At 35.7% G+C, this 18071-nt stretch overlaps 1 protein-coding gene across 7 annotated transcripts in view; it reads left to right on the forward strand.

The window, feature by feature from the left end:
- Positions 1-18071, forward strand: part of RPS6KC1 (ribosomal protein S6 kinase C1) — a 177885-nt gene that overhangs the window by 71765 nt on the left and 88049 nt on the right. For all 7 annotated transcript variants that reach the window (XR_004279901.1, XR_004279903.1, XM_032316993.1 and 4 more), the window contains one exon: positions 17911-18026. Coding sequence is in view for 5 of the 7 variants with exons in the window: in XM_032316993.1 (XP_032172884.1) it covers positions 17911-18026 (116 nt within the window). In the remaining 2 variants the exon portion in view is untranslated. The remainder of the gene's footprint in view (positions 1-17910; positions 18027-18071) is intronic.

Genomic DNA, 18071 nt, shown 5'->3' on the forward strand with positions numbered 1-18071 from the left:
TATATATATTATATATTTATAGTTCGCTGCACTAATTTATATTCCCACCAACAATGTGCAGGGGCTTCCGGTTCTCCACATCTTTGTGAACTCCTGATATCTGTTGTCTTTTTGATAACAGTCACTCTAACAGGTGTGAGGTGATTTCTCATCGTGGGTTTGATTTGCATTTTTCTGATGATTAGTAATATGGAGCATCTTTTCATGTATCTGTTGGCCATTAGTATGTCTTTGGAAAAATGTCTATTTAGATTCTGTGCATTTTTAATCTTTTTTTGTTGTTGTTAATGAGTTGGATGAGCACCTTAAATATTTTGGATATTAATCCGTTTTTTGGATATATGGTTGGCAAATATTTTCTCTCATTTGGTAGGTTTACCTTTTCCTTTTGTTGGTGGTTTCCTTTGCTGTGCAGAAGCTTTTTAGTTTGATGTCTCACTTGTTTATTTTTGCTTTTGTTGCCTTTGCTTTTGGCACAAACCCTCAAAATTTATTGATTGTAGAATTAATTATAGCATCCTTTTGTCTTTTTGATGTCTGTTGAATTTTTCCTGATGTTGGCAACTTATTTTATTTTCTTAATCAGCATATTAAGGATTTACTAGTTTTATTAATGTTAGCATATTTATTTATACTATTGTATGTTACTTTTCTATTTTATGGATTTCTGTTTATTTTTTTCCTACTTAACTTTAGGTCTGATGTTTACTTTTTGAATTAGGGGGGTACGTATTTGACTTTCGGCTTTTTTTTTTTTTTATGTTTAAGGTTATGAATTTCCCACTAAGTACTGCTTTAGCTACATTCCATAGGTTTAGATATGTCCTATCTTCATTGTTATCAGTTCAAAATACTGTTTTTATCCTGTTAGTTTTCTGTTGCTGCTATAACAAATTACCATAAATTTGCAACACAAATTCATTATTTTGTACAACAGTTTATTATTTTCTACAAACTTTTGTGGGTTAGGAATCTGACCTGAATCTCACTGGACAGGTATGGGCAGGACTGTATTCCTTTCCAGAGACTTCAGGGGAAAATCTTTTGCCTTGTTTTTTCCAGCTTCTAGAGCCTGCCTGCATGCCTGCCTTCATCTTGTAAATCAGCAGTGTTAAATCCCTTTGATCATTCTTGCCTAATTTCATCTCACCCTGATTCTGAGCAAGGAAGGTTTACTTGATTTTAAGGACCGACATGATTTGGTTGGGCCTACACTGATAATCCAGCATAACTGCCGTGTCTCAAGATTCTTAACCTTAATCACATTTGTAAAGTCACTTTAGCCAAGTTAGGTAATTTATTTACAGGTTCCTGGGTTTAGAACATAGCCTTTTTTAGGGGTTCATTAGTCTGTCTACTGTACATGTCAATTACTTCTAAGTAATATATTTCTAAGCATCATAAACATACTACTTAATTTCCCAGCAGCTGAGATTTTTCTAGTTATCTTCTTGTTGCTGATTTATAGCTTAATTCCATGGTGTTCAAATAATTTTGAATGATTTCAGTTTTTTTAAATTTGTTGAGGTTTTCTTTACAGCCAAGCCACCCTGCTGATTAAATGCAATCATTTTAAATAGCACCTTGAAATGGGAATACTTGCTACATTCAAAAAATTAATTGAGGACTTCATGATACTTTGTATTACATGGATGTCTTCTGTTTGTAGGATATTATCTTATAGTAGTCTCTGTCTTTTTGGGGTAGTAGCCAATCATTACAGAATAGTTATTCTGTATTACTGAAGAGTCATAACTACCCTTGATTAAATTGATTTTTAATCCATATAAGATACTATTAAATTATTCTGATTAATGAAAACATATCTATTTTATTGGTGAGTGAAAAGCTCACAAATACAGTCAAATTGTGTTGTAAAAGAACTTACCTTGAGTCCAGATCAGTGATAACTCATTCCCCTACAAAAGAAAAGTACACGAAAGGGCAGTAAAGAACAGAGTTGAGTACTCAGGACAAATAAAAGCAGAGATTAGAGAAAAGAACTCCAAATTGAATTTTTTGTTGTAGTTGATTAGTTTGTTATTTGCGGGGATAGGGGACAGTGCTTTGACTTGTACTATTAATGAAAGGCCCATCTTTGCCCAAGCAACAAGAAGCAAGATTAGAAGGAATAAATAATAAGAGACATAGATGTAACATCAGTACATGGTAATAATCCTTTTAAATAAAGTGATCCAGTAGAATTTGCACTGTGTGGTCTAGAAAGTCAGGTCAATTTTGTTCTATTCAATAAAACTCTAATGGATGACTCACTAAAATCAGTAAACACTTATAAGTTATTGAGGGGGGAAGGAGTGGTAAATAAACAATTTAAAAGTGCCATTATTTTGTACTTTCCTCCATTTTTCTCTTTAGCATCTCAGCTGTCTTCCATTTCTCTGTTTATCTTAGTTTTCATGATCCATCATTTCACAAAGTCTTTTGGCAGATACCTTAATCCCCCTTCTGATCTTTTATCACATTTACCTGGCAAAACTCCAGGCCTGGATTAATTTATCTAATTTGTTTTGGAGTATCCATGTTTCCATTATTTCTGGCTGACAGAGGCAGACAACTGGGCAACTGAGTGCTATTGGAAGAAACCACACACTCTGGACAGATTGGTAACTAAAATGGATTCATTGTTATTAATCTTAACTGGATTCTCAATAATGTTTCTTCTTTTTATTAATTTATAATGTATTACTTGCTTCAAGGACGCAAGTCTGTGAGTCATCAGTCTTACACAATTCACAGCACTCACCATAGCACATGCCCTCCCCACTGTCCATCCTCCAGCCACCCCATCCCTCCCCCCACACCTCCCAGCAACCTTCAGTTTGTTTCCTGAGATTAAGAGTCTCTTATGGTTTGTCTCCCTCCCAGCCCCATCTAGTTTCATTTTTTCCCTCCCTATCCTTCATGACCCCCCTGCTCTGCTCTCAAATTCCTCATATCAGAGAGATCATATGATAATTGTCTTTCTCTGATTGGTTTGTTCCACTTAGCATAATACCCTCTAGTTCCATCCACGTCATTGCAAATGGCAAAATTTGGGTTTTTTTTGATGGCTGCATTGTATTCCTGTGTGTGTGTATGCGTGTGTGTGTGAGTATCATACCTTATTTATCCTTTCATCTGTTGATGGACATCTAGGTTCTTTCCATAGTTTGGCTATTATGGACGTTGCTGCTATAAACATGTTTCTTATTCTTTTTTTTTTTTTTTTTTAATTCTATTTTTTTTTTTATTTCCAGCATAACAGTATTCATTATTTTTGCACCACACCCCGTGCTCCATGCAATCCGTGCCCTCTATAATACCCACCACCTGGTACCCCAACCACCCACCCCCCGTCCCTTCAAAACCCTCAGATTGTTTTTCAGAGTCCATAGTCTCATGAACATGTTTCTTATTCTTAATATTCTTTTGTTAACTTACATATATATATATATATATATATATACACACACACACACACAAAATTTTCAGTAACTATTTCATACAACCTTTGCTTTCCTAAATTGTCTGTTATTCCAACGACACTGTGCTTTTCTTAGTTTTCTAATTCTTAGGTTAACCTTTTTAAGTCTACTTTGCCAGCTCCTTCTTCTCCACTTGACCTTTATTTTTTAAAAATTTTTTTTTAAAGATTCTATTTATTTATTAGACAGAGATCACAAGTAGGCAGAGAGGCAGGCAGAGACAGAGAGCCCCGCTGAGCAGAGAGCCCGACATGGGGCTCGATCCCAGGAACCTGGGACCATGACCTGAGCTGAAGGCAGAGGCTTTAACCCACTGAGCCACTCATGTGCCCCTCCACTTGACCTTTAAATGTTGAAGTTTATTGAGACTTGGTTGTCAGCCTTTTTAGCCTCCTTACCCTATTTTCTTAGAGGATTTCAGCATTATATAATTCTAATGACTGTGTAAAATAACACTGTGTTGTAGAAATATAATGTGACATCATATGTAATTAAAAAATTTCCAGTAGCCACATTAAAACTAGGACTTCCACTTACTCATAAGTGGAATTTAAGAACTAAAACAAATGAACAAAGGAAAAAAAAGAGACAAACCAAAAAACAGGCTCTTAGTATAGTGACCAAACAAATGGTTAACAGAGGGGAGGGTGAGTTGGGGGGTGAGTGAAATAGGTGAAGGGGATAAAAACAAAACAAACAAAAAAACAAACAAAAACCCCTAGGATTTCCATGGTTGGTTAAGACGGGCCACAGGGACTGTATTTACCCTCTTTCCTGAAGAAACTAAGAAAACAGAAAAAGTTTATGTAACAGTGGTTTTCAAGACACAGGATGTTATACAGGGAAGGACAGTGGTTTTTGAGAAAAGAAAAGGTGAGTTTTAAGATTGCCCAGCTTCCTGTCTTGAGTTCCCAGCTTGTGGCTCAGGAAGAAGGCAGGCAGATGAATTGTGGCAAAACTTCCAGGTTGAAAAAATGGTGTTGAATCCAGCAAGACCAATAATCCTGCAGTTAGAGCTTGCAGGATCATTGCCAAATGTCTAGTGCTCTATCTAGAGAGGAGATGGCTGTGTAGAGAGTGGAGTAGTGATTAGTGCATGGCTGTGGAGAAACTATGCAAGGTGAGAGAAAGACCCACTGAAAGGATTAGGGGAAACATTCTTGGTCCTCACACAGGGCTAGGAATAGTGTCTGTTCCTAACACATGGTCTTGAAAACCTTTCTCATGGGGCACTGGGTAGAATATTCAAGAATCTTACACCATTACTGTGGAATAATTGTTTGCTCCAGACCCATCCTAACAGATCTCAGAAACAAGACCCAAAAGGATCAAGCTGCTTCTAAGAATCATAACTGCATTCCAGCACAAAGCCCAGTATTTGTAGGATTAAGAAGATATCTACTGTCTTATAAGGGAAAATCCACAGTGGCCGGCAGCTAATAAAAAATTATCATTTATTCAAAGAAACAGGAAAATATGACCTACAGTGAAGTAAAAATCTGTCATTCAGAACCCACCCAGAATTGACACAGATGTTAAAATGAAAGGATGAGGGCTTTAAAACTTAATAGAAAATGTATTCATTATGTAGAGTTACGTAGAGCAATGGAAGATTTACAAAAGACCCAAATTGAACTTCGGAGATGTAAGCTATAGTATGGGAAATGAAAAATAATGGCAGATTAGATATTGCAGAAGAAAGGATTAAAGAAGTGAAGGACATAGCAATAGATACTATCCAAAATGAAACAGAGATGAAAAAAATCAAGCAAAAATTAATATAACATCAGTAAGCTATAGAACAGTTTTTCTCCATGTAATTGGGTGCCCTGAAGAGGGAAAGGAAGAGGGGGACTGAATATTATTTGAGTGAATAATGCCTGAAAGCTTTCCAGATTTGATGCAGAGACCAAGAAACTCAACAAACTCCAGGCATAAGGGACATGAGAATCTCATGATGAGAAATGAAAATCTCTTGATGAGGACCAAGAAACTCAACAAACTCCAGGCATAAGGGACATGAAAATCTCAAAACCAGTGTTAAAGAGAAAATCTTAAAATTAAAAGCAGACAGACACAGAAGAACAAAGCTGAGAATGATGTCAGATTTCTTGTTAGAAACGATGCAGAGAAGATGACTTGATTAACACCTTTAACATATGTAGAGAGAAAGTTTGTCAAGTGAATTCTGTACCCAGTGAAGATATATTTCGAAATGAAGGCAAAATAAAGAATTGTTAACTGTGGGTCCCTACTGAATGAGTTGGTAGAGCATGTGACTCTTGATCTTGGGGTTCTGAGTACAAGCTCCACACTGGGTGTGGAGCCCACTTTAAAAAAATAAATAAATAAAAGAGGGTGCCTGGGTGGCTTAGTTGGTTAAATGTCTGCCTTCAGCTCAGGTCATGATCCTAAGGTCCCGGGATCAAGTTCCACATTGGGCTCCCTGCTTAGTGGGGAGTCTGCTTCTCCCTCTGACTCTTCCCCTTCTCATGCTCTTTCTCAAGTAAATAAATAAAATGTTAAAAAAAAAAGAATTGTTAATTGAGAGTGATGGATATGTTCATTATTTTGATTGTGGTGTCTCTGGTTTTTTTTAGTTGGTCTAGATAAATATCAGTTTCATCTTTTCAAAGAACCAACTTCTGATTTCATTTTTTTCTCTTTTTAAATTTTCTATTTAATTGGTTTTTGCTTCTTCCTCTGCTTTCTTTTTGTGTAGTTTGCTCTTCATCATTTAGTTTGGTTTCATCTTAAGGGATGGAAGCTTAGGTTATTGATTTGAGATCTTTTCAACATAGGTCTTTAAAGCTATAAAGTCCTTATTTATTTATTTATTTATTTATTTATTTAATTTTTTTAAAGATTTTATTTATTTATTTGACAGAGAGAAATTACAAGTAGTCGGAGAGGCAGGCAGAGAGAGAGAGAGAGGAGGAAGCAGGCTCCCTGCTGAGCAGAGAGCCCGATGCGGGACTCGATCCCAGGACCCTGAGATCATGACCTGAGCCGAAGGCAGCGGCTTAACCCACTGAGCCACCCAGGCGCCCCTATAAAGTCCTTCTAAGTAGTGCTACATCTCAGAAATTTTAATTAAGTTGTTTACATTTTCAGTCAGCTTGAAATTGTTTTCTGTCCATTTTTACTTCATCTGTTTTGGACTCTTAGATGCATGCATGTTTATAACAGTTATATCTTTCTGATTAATTTAACTTTTCACATTATAAAGTGTTAGTTTTTGTCCCTAGTAACATTTGTTTTTCTTTCTCTCTTTTTTTTAAAGATTTATTTATTTGACAGACAGAGATCACAAGTAGGTGGAGAGGCAGGCAGAGAGGGAGGAGGAAGCAGGCTTCCCGCTGAGCAGAGAGCCCAATGCAGGGCTCCATGCGGGACTCGATCCCCAGGGTCCTGACCTGAGCCGAAGGCAGAGGCTTTAACCTACTGAGCCACCCAGGTGCCCCACATTTGGATCTTTAAAAAAAAAAACTAGCCTTATTCATAATTTCTGCCTTTTGATTAGCATGTTTAATCCATATATATTTAATATATTTAATAATGTGGTTGGATTTATGCTTGCCATTTTGCTATTTTCTATATGTCTCCTGTCTTTTTTGTTTTTTACTGCCTTCTTGTGTGGCAAGTACGTATTTTTTTCTAGTACCATTTATTCTCTCTCAGTCTCTCTCTCTCTCTTTTTTTTTTTTTTTTTCTGGTAGACTGTATCTATAGAACTATATTGTGAGTTTTTTATTTTCCATAGTGGTTTTTGTGAAGATTATAATAAGTACTTTAACATAAAATATTGCACTTCAGAGTAAAATTACCCGAATTCTATTAATACTTAGGAAACTTGACCTCAGTATAGCTCTCTTCCCTTCTTACATACTTTTGCTAATGTTATAGTATATATGTTACATTTTTATATTGTAGTCTTATAATTATTATTTAAATGGACTGACCCTTTAAATCAGTTTGGAAAAGAAATGAGTTTATCTTTTGCTTTTTTAAAGATTTTTCTGTTTTGGCTTTTAATAGTTTGGCTATTATGTGTTTAGATGTGTATCTCTGAATTTATCCTTCTTGGTGTTGTATGCTTGGTATTTGATGATCTTCTCAGATATGTAGATCAATGTTGATCAATCTGGGAAGTATTTTTTGCCTTTTTCTGCCCCCCCCCTTCTCTTTTGTGAACTGTATTATGTATATATTGGTGTGTTTGATGGTATCAGCAAGTGTCTTAGTCTGGTCCCCCCCCCTTTTTATTATTTAATTTTATTCAGAGTGGATAATGTTTACTCATGTTATCTTCAGATTTGCTGATTCTTTTTTTCTGTCAGTTCAGTGTGCTGTTGGATAAATTTTAATTCCAGAATTTCTATTTGATTTTGTTAGTTTTTATTGTTAAAAAATATTTGATGATTTATTGTCTGTCTTTCTTCCTAACTCACATTTTGAAAATGGACTCTCATTGTGTCACTTTCTTGCATTAAACTCATTGCTTTGAGGATAAAATCCAAAGATATTATGGTCTATTAGGCTGTGAATGATTTGGCTTCTGTTTTTCTCTCTACTTACATTGAATCAGTCCTGTTCACTTAATTCTTTTTTAGGCCCAGTGGCCTTTTTTTTTTAAATCTCTTGGAAGACACCACGATCCTTCCCATGTTCGAACTTTCACATAAGCTGGGGTCTTTTGGAGTGATTTAATGTACTTTTTCAACTGATAATTTCCTCCTCATTCATTAGGTCTCAGTTTCAGTATTTCTTCCAGGGAACCTTTTCTCACCTCTGTTCACACGAGAATACACTTCTTGAACATTGCTGTCATTTCACACTGTTTTGCCTCAAGTACTTATTCATATTTACAAGGAAATAATTATTTGTGCAGTTACTTATTGAATGAATATCTCTTTAATGTAATATCCCTGAAGGCAAGGTGTTTTCTCATTCATTGTATTTTCTAGCACAGTGCCTTTTACATAGGAATTCTCTATAAATATTTTGAATGAGAATGATTCTATAAATACGTATAAATGGGCATTTGACCAGGGAGAAGGAGAAGGCTTATAGGAAAAGCCTTTGTAGAAGGTGATAAATAAGTTGAATCCCAAAGTGTGTGTAATAAACAGCCAGGATATGTGAAGGTAGCTCTTGAAAATACTGGATAGATTTTAATGTCTTTTATCTGGTTTATCAGTACTCTGCACAGACATTAGCATATGTGTCCCAAAGGTTTGACATGTTGAATTCAGCCATTTGAAATGGCATTAATGGTATTTTTAAAAAAGATTTTACTTATTTATTTATTTTAGAGAGAAAGCACCTGTGTGGGGGGAGGGGCAAAGGGAGAGGAAGGGGGAGAGAGAATCTGAAGCAGACTCTGCCAAGGGCGGAACCCAGTGTGGGTCTTGATCCCGTGACTGCAAGATCATGTCCCTGGCCGAAAGCAAGAGTTGGGTGCTCCTCTTACTGAGCCACCCAGGCACCCCACATTAATTGTATTTATTATTACAATTAATATATTTGTCGTAATCAATGTAAGTAGTGGAACTCAGTGTTGAGACTTCTTGGTTGTCTGACCCTGAGTTTGGTTGAATAAATAAGTTTCTGTCCTATTCCCTTACTTAGTCTTAGTCATGTCTTTCTTAATTTAGCATCCTTGGAGCAGGAGCTCTCTTCTGTTTTGATCAGACTCAACCCCAAATCTGCAAAATAAGCATTTGACCTAAAATTTGGCCTGACACATTAATTACCTGTTTTTGCAGCTGGCAGAAACTTGGGAAACTCTTATTTGATTTGTTGTAATACTTTGCTCATGTTCTTGTTGGGAATAAGGTAGGGATAGACAGGCACTTTTAGCTGATCACAGTAATTCAAGTGATTCAAGTGATTCAAGGGGAGAACAGAATAGCTCAGTTTAGAAATATTTGTATCAAAATGAGGAGTTACATAAGTTTGGATGAAGAAGGGTTAATTCTACACTATTTCTAAAAAAATTTGTTGTGAAAACAAATAGAAAACATTGTTTCTTAAGAATTCTTTATTCAGGGTTTCTCAGTACTGTGGATAATCATTATAGATGTTTTAAAAATTGCCTTTTTTAAGAAGAGGAAGGACCTTACAAAAATATTAAAGGGCTGTGCTGCTTTCTTTATTTTAGGTTTTATTAGCTTTGGAGACCAGAAACCTTGGGCGTTCAGGAATGTCCATTTGAGGATGATTATTGGTATGCAGTATTAGTTAGTGCATAATAGTAATAATAATGATGATGACCTTTTCAGTAGTTAGAACCAAAGCGTATGAATATGAAACAATGTATTTTGAGCAGGATTTGGTCCTTCATTTTTTTGGTTTCATGTCAAAGATACGTGTCTAGTGGGTCTAGAAGGAATAGATATTATACATTACAGCCCAATAACGAGCTTTCTACATGCTAATGGTCAGGAGGCTTGGTATTCTGCAGCTCATGGGCTTAAAGTGCTGTATTTCCCATAGGTTTACAGCTGCAGGAAGAAGGTCTGGGTGAATCGTTTTCTGTCAGATGTTTCTTGAATTGTTGGTTATTTTGGTGTCAACTTTTATGTTGAGAGTTTCTTGTTTTAATGACAAAAATGTTTACTGGAAATTATAGCTTGGAAAAGAGATCTGCATTCCTGCTTCTGCAAAAAAAAAAAAAATCTAGGTAAAACATTGATGTAGGGTAAAGTAGCTGTGGAGTTTTATATTCAGATTGTATGAACAGTAAACAGAGCATCTAAAATAACCACTTGCACATTGCAACAAACACATCATCATTTGCTTAAAAAAGAGTTATAATTACAGTTGACGAAGCATGGACACCATAAAAAATGCATTAGTTTGGCTTGACACATTAATTACCTGTTTTTGCAGATGTTTTTATGTATTGTTGTGTGAACAGTTTACAAAATAATTACAGGAAAGTCGTATGGAAAATAAACTAAGTGGGTGGTTTCTCGTCTAAATATTTTCATTCATGTGAATTTGTGTGCGGCACAGCTGCTCTATTGCAAAAGCGGAGAGGGAGAGAGATGAGGATTCTCGAAGGGTTTTTACTAGATGGTCTCGGTCATCAATATTCCCACATTTGTATATCTTTAGCAACACAGTTTAAAAGCATTAAATTGAGAGTTGATTCAGTTCTTGTGATTACTGGGAAAAAACCTCAATTCTGCTCAGAGGAAATATAGATATTGTGAGTATTTTCAAGTGAACCAAACCAAGTGAGTATTTTCAAGTGAACTACCCTAAATGGAAAACCACTGCTACTTCAATACCAGCAGGTATTAGGCACTTTGTGGAGTCAGTCATTATTTCATATTTACTCGAGTTACAGAGTTTTACATCGTAAACATAGTTTTATATAAGTTACACCGTGAATCAGTCTTAATAATTAATCATTGAGTCTTGTGTAAATTACACAGAAGTTGAGTTTATTCTCTTTTAGGAAGTATTGAAAACATTAATCTCTTTTTTTTTCTCATAAGCTTACTGTGTTGTCATTAGTGGTCTCAAGGTGCGTTTCATTAGAAGAATAACATTTTATTTCGTTGGTTTATTTCATTTGTACAGGCATCATGTAGTCTTAGAAATTATTAAGAAAAAAGATTTTCCCAAATTGTAATTGTCAAACAGTAAAAGTTCATAGACTTCATTCTGTTTTACTCAGTGGTTTGCAATTGAGTAGACTATTTATGCTTGTGTTTCCTTCTTTGATGCTGTCATGACAGTTTTTCATAAAACTAAATAAAAATATAGATTGCCCTTTTAGTCTTGCCATACCACTTCTGTGCTGTGTTCCTCCATATTCCTCTCTTATGATTTCACCTACACAGGAGATAAAGACAGTAGACATTTTCTGAAATGCATTTATTTGAACTATCAAGAAAGGCACTAAGTTATAGGAAGAGGTAATTGGATCATTTCTAGGCCTGAAGGTATTGTTATCAGACCATGTAGTATTGGTGCAAAATCATTCATTTGTTTTTTTATTCATTTATTAAACAAAATTTTATGGAAGGTCTTTATGTGATGTTTCTGTGACAATACTGAAATGACTGTAAACATTGAAATAACTGTGTCTGGAACATAATAGATGCTCAGTAACTGTTAGGCATCTTTCTTTCTGAAGATGAAAGAAGGAGCAGGAATATGTGGTTGTGGTGAACTTTTTCACCCTGCTGGCTTACTTAGTTCCTGGGGAGGATTTTCTTTGTTATCCTGATACAGGCTTCAAAGGTGATATACTGTGGGTATATTGCTTGACACATTCTTTGAATTGTTTAAATGTGGAGATACTTATCCTCATGTTAAATAAATCTGGAGATAGAATGGAGTCTGTTCTAATTCTGGTATACACTAAGTCAGTTTAATTTTTTAGGGTGGGCATGCATTAAAGGAGTCTGTGAAACCTTTAGGATTCAGAAGAATTAACTGCTTATAATCAGTAATTCTGTTGATCACTTTACGTCATCTCAAAGGAAAATATGTGATCCAATATCATGACATCAAGAAAGCAGTTGTTGGACTTTAGAGGCTTCCATGGATTTGTTACTTCTAAGATGTCTCTTATAGCCAGTAAAAGAAATGAGCAAAAGCCTTTGTGGGGCTTGGGGAACTTTTCATATTTACTAGTATAGCAGATAAAAAAATTCTTAGTTTATGTGGAGTTTCTTCTCCATATTTTCCCTTATCTTTATTCCATCTCAGAAAGCAAAATTTTAGCTCTTAGGTTTTAATTCTGCATTCCTTTTTCCTTTGATATACTCTAGTTTTTTTTAAACTTTTTTATCTTTTGGAAGCCATTGATTACAGTATAAGGAACACATAGGGGATTGATTATTTATCTGTGCATGTATCTATCTCTCTGGACAAGAGTTTATTGTCACAAAGAGACTGGCCAGGCAATGTTCTAATGAAAGGATTGAATAATTAATGTTTTGGATACTCCCCTTTAAAATTGCAAAACAAAAAATGGGTTAGGGAGCAGGAAAAAAGCTAAGTCTAAGAGAAGACTGTCTCTGTAGGCATTTAACACTGATTTAATGATATGTTTTCATTCAGTATTAACTGATAGGAAAACTGCTAAACAACATTGAAGGCAGTCGTAATTGAGGCAGTGCCTGGGCATGAATATTATTATGATTTTTGCTTTTACTATTCTTTGGTGACTTTTTGAACTTCTAGGGGTCACATAACACTTGGGTTTTGAAAAGACATTAATATGGATTTGGTTAAAGACAAATGGGAAGCAGATTCCTTGACTGACTGAGTTTTGTTCTCTGTGGAGAGGCTGATGGCCCCAGTTGTGGTAGACCCGTAGAACCATGAATTACTGTTTTTCTCAAGGTTGCCTTTTGTTGTCAGAACACTTAGTGTAAGTCAGAAATGGTAGGCTATACCTGAAAAGAACAAAAAACCCATTAACTATAATAAATCAGCACTGAGAAAAAACAACTGTAACCACCAAGGCCATCTCAAACAGGCGTATTTTTTTTGTTACTAAAGTTGTTTAAAAAAAAAAAAAAAGAAGCACCGATAAACAAAAACTCATTCCCTCAAACCCTCATTGACTTGAATGTTCTTTCTAATGTGATAAATCTGAGTTAAAAACCTGGCATGTTTGACCAAGAATACAGTGGCAGAGGGGCTAGTGGAGAGTTGTTGGAGTAGAGAGGCAGAGGTAAGAATATAAAATGTGCCTAAGTGGAGTGTTATGTGGGGATTAAATTCTGTGCATGTAGCAAAAATCAGGTATAGTCAAAATACTCTTAAAAATCCCTTAAAATTTTCTGTAGAATATAGATGTAAACATAATGTCTTTTAAGTAGTCTAACTGTTGGTTTTTCCTTCAGCATTGCTTTTCTTCTGTTGAACCAAGGATGTGGCATTAGCTATATTCTTTTTGATGGCTAAGGGCAGAATAACAGAATTGGAAGGACTACTTTTTATTACAGTTTGTGAAACTAATTCTCACTAGTTCTGTGAATAAAAATGCCTTTTTGGTTTTTTTAATGGGTAAATGATAAAAGGCCCCTGTTTTCCAAAGAAATCCTTGGGTAACAAGGATGTTTTGAGAGACCACTTTTCTCAGAAAGGCCTGTTCTCTTTCACATGGTGTGAAATTTATACCTCTTTGTAACTTTAATTTTCCTGTGCCCTTGTCTGTCATCTTCAGTCTCTTACTGTCCAGCTGTACTCTGGTATTTTGTCTGATAGACTCCGTCTCAACTCTTAGGCTTATTTTCTCTTCATCTTTGTTCCCATACTCGTATTTGTCCCATGCTCTGCATTTTTCTTGTTCTGCTTAGTAACAGTAGTGTAATCCACTTCAAATTCAGTCACTGGAAGCATGGTATCATAAGACCTGGTTTCAGTTTAGTTTCTTATATTAACTTTTCAGCTGAAAAAGACATTCCATATCCCTGAGCCTTAAGTTCCTTCGTTGAATAAGGAAGGTAATATCTCATATAAACAGGACTTAATATAATGAAGGAGGCCGAGTGGTGATGGCTTTTTGAATAAATTAGAATTCCATGATTCTATTATCTATACACTGTGCCTTCTATGAAACTTAGTAACTTAAGTTGGAGTTGTTGCTCTGAGACACGCAGGATAGACAGTGCAGTGTTTCTAAAAATTTCAGGGGCAACTTTGGACTTTATATTTATACCTATTCAGTTTTACCCTATTCTTTCACAGACCATACTCTGTAATCACCTATATCCATCCTCTCTCCTGATCAGAAATTGATAAGGTTGACACAATATACGTAAGACACTTTTTTTCTGGTACAGTGGAATTTTTTGACCTAAAGGTTAGTAAATAATGGGAGTAGGATTTTTCTTCTGAATGCCAGAGCCCAGTGGAAATTCTTACTGTATCCAAGTTATGAACAGACAGGTAGAGAAACTGGTTTATATTTAGATGGAATGTAAAATATGTATCCATTTTTAAAAGCATTTATTAAGTGTCTCCCTGCATATAATACTGATATAATCAGGCTACATCACCCAATATGGGATTAAAAGTGGAATTCCAGATAACCTAGTTTTCCTTGAAAAATAATCATTATCAGCTGAGTGTGTGTGTCTTAACGTAAATATTGAGAAAGTAAGGCTAAGAGCCAATGGAAAATTTTTAATCAGTTAATATCTGTTTAAAATCATATTTTTCAATAATTTGATCAGTTGAAATTAAACTGGAAATCCATAGGTTAATCTTTTCTTCCTACGACCTCACAAACCTCAGTAAGTGTCCAACAGTAGAAATCTCCAAGAGCTGATTTTCATCCTTGGCCCCTACAATTGATCAGCAGTGGTTGTGACCTACTTTTAAGGGGCTGGTAGGGAAGGCGTCATGTATGTATATTTAAGGTTCTGTTTAAAAAGCCTCCCAGTATTCCATCACTTCATTGTTGTTTCCATGGAAGCAGAACCACTGTCAGCAGCAGGAGTCCATTTCAACTGCTGGCTTCCGGTTCTTGTTTCTCTGTTACTATGGAGACTGCCTAGAAAGCAGCAGAGATACCAAAAGTTTAAAAAACAATGATTTGATTACAAACTGTGGTTTTAACTCTAGCTTGAATTAGGTGCTCCATAGTCTTGGCAGTTTTGAATTTCAAATTATTTTGGGAGACACATTAATTTTTTTGAATAAAGCAAATTTTGAAGTTGTGTTAAAGCTTATAATCACACTGAAGTTAAAAAAACTAAATTGCCGTAGTTTCTGTTGCAGTTTAGCCTATGCTGAATCAGAAATTTTAGTGGTGGGGGGCGCCTGGGTGGCTCAGTGGGTTGAAGCCTCTGCCTTCTGCTCAGGTCATGATCCCAGAGTCCTGGGATCGAGCCCCGCATAGGGCACCTGGCTCTTTGCTTGGTGGGGTTCCCCCTCTCTCTCTGCCTGCCTCTCTGCATACTTGTGATCTTTGTCTGTCAAATAAATAAAAATCTTAAAAAAAAAAATTTAAGTGGGGAATTTAAATTAGGGCATGAAAGGTAGAATGTGCAATGAGAAGCAACTCATCATAATGGAAGTAGAAGAGTCCATGAACAGTAAACTCAAAACTAAAGGATGAGTAATCTGTAGAAATGATGAATGTTTCTTATTTATGTGTGGCACATTTTACCTTCACAACATATTTTCATTACTTAGGTAACTTTCACAGATACAATGTTTAAAAATAAAAGCTTGGGTTTAGAAATTCAGTGAATTTTAAGGACAGAGGCAGGAATCATACTGATATTTTAATTTTAATTGAAGTTTGAGTAGTTGGAGAGTTAATAAATGTAGACTGTTCCATGGCTAAGAAGTGATAGAGTCTGCTCGTCCCCAAGGCTGTTATATTTTTGAATTACTTATAAAGGGGAAGAGAGATGGAATAGTAATGTAAAAGCTGTGAAAGGAAGTTTTTGTTTTTTTTGTTTTTTGTTTTTTTAAAGCAAAATTGCAATCCCAATTTGGTTGCTGTTTTTTTTGAGGGCTCTCTGTTCAGTCTGGATTCTTTAGCACATGTGAGAAAATCTACATTGGAGCTATAGTAGGCAAAGAATGGCAGGAATGTAGCTTCTGCGGAATCTGGGACCCCAGTCACACCAGGATTCCTTTTCTTTTTTTTTTTTTTTTTCTCCTCTCATAAGTGCTTCTCTGATTGGTTCTTTGCTCATTGGCAGAAACTAAGGCTGCTGGCAGTTCCCAGTCCCCTTATTTCCAGCATCGTAGTGGAGAGGGACTGATTGGCCCAGTTTGTGTTGGGCCAATTCCTTCCTTCTCCAACTGTGGCCAAGAGGGTGGGGTTCTGTCATTGGCCCAGCTTGTGACAGAGGACTCACCCTTGACTTACTAATAAGGGGCAGAGGGACAGAGATCTGAAACACGAATGCCGTTTTCTCTCACACCACCTTGTTAAGGGCTGGTAGTGGTAGGGGAGAGGTGGAAGGCTAGGAAGGCGAGAAGAAAGGGCCCTTCCCCAGAAGAAATAGAAGATGCTATTCTAGGCAGAAATAAAGTTTTTCTACTAGTAGTCTTTGGAGGGAAAATGCCTGCTTTACTATAATTCAGTTCAGTTCACTTCAGTAACACGGAAACGTTATTTTGTAGGATTTGGTTTAGAGAGAAGCCAAGACTGAAAACCTTTACAATTTAGTGCTTCCTGTATACAGCTGTCTTTGTTGTGTCTTTTATGTATAGTCTCCTTTAATCTCTGCAGTCATTTGAAGTATATATTTAGAGAATGAGGAGGAGGGTCAGAGAATTGAGATGATTTATCATAGGTCACATGACTAGTGAGAGGCAGAGCCAGAGTTTAGATAACCATGGTTTCCAGAATGTAGTCAAGGGCAGTTTCCACTGTATGATAGTTTTTGGTTAACTTCATTCAGAAAATACATAGAGTGAATTATTTAAAAAAATAAAAATATTTTAAAAAATATATTTTAAAAATATATGAAGTGCTTTTATAAAAATGAGTCATGAATGTATAGTATGAATGTATAGAATATTATTTGTGAAAGGAGCCTTAGAGATTATATAGTACAGTGGTTTTCAGACTTTTTAACTTTCAGTCATGGAATCCTTTCTTCAAATGAAATGTTGTATCACACTGAGGTATATAAAATGGGTAAAAACTTAGGATCATTCCATTCTAGAGAGGAGAGAGCCCAGTACTTCCTTCATGGGCTGGAACACCTCTTTTTCAAGGTCTTGAGTTCTTTGGATACCCTTTGTTTAGAGAAACAGAGCCAGGCAGGGTCAATGACTTGTTCAGTTTCATATAATTGTATATTACAAGGATTTCAATTAGTAGTTCTTTTTTCTCTTTTTAGAAAGTTTTTATTTTAATTCCAGTTGGTTAACATACATTTTAATTACATTCTTATTTTCAGTTATAAGGTGCGTGACAATTTGTTGTTCATGAAAAAACCATGAAGCTTACAGAAATCAGAGTGAATTCAGAGTTACCTTAAATAATTTTATTCTCCAGTTTGTTGGTACTTTTAGAACATATCGAATCCATGTCGTGGCTCTTACTACACATCTACTGCATTTAGTCCCAATTTGTTGAATTGGACATTTGCATACTGCCTGGACAAGGCTAGTCTTCTGTCTCCAGAGCTTTTTTGTACTATATTTCTTGTATATCGATACCTCCAATAAAAGGTATCGGGTTCTCTTTCTAAACTTAAATTGGAAAATTTCCAAATTTGGATAAATCACATTTATGGTGGTAATATTTAGACCTTGCTAATACTAAAAACTTTGATGTCTGTTCCATTTTTGAATATCTCTTCTTTTTAGTTAGAAATGTGAACAAGTAGTGAACTGGGTAAAAAGAAGTTACTCTACAGTTTGGATAAAAGGAATTCCCTTATTTTTCACATGTCCTGGCTTTGTTTTCTCCTTTTAGGAGAGTCAAGCCCCACCCGTCGAGAAGCTGTGAAGAGAAGAACAGCGGAGTACCTCCTGCGAGCAGAGAGTCTCTCCGGCCTTTATGGAAAACCTCAACTTGATGATGTATATCAGGTATGTCTTATGTTTTATTTTTTGTATTTTCTTTAGCCATTTTTG

The sequence above is a fragment of the Mustela erminea genome, chromosome 17 (assembly GCF_009829155.1).
Source record: "Mustela erminea isolate mMusErm1 chromosome 17, mMusErm1.Pri, whole genome shotgun sequence".
NCBI classification, from domain to species: Eukaryota; Metazoa; Chordata; class Mammalia; order Carnivora; family Mustelidae; genus Mustela; species Mustela erminea.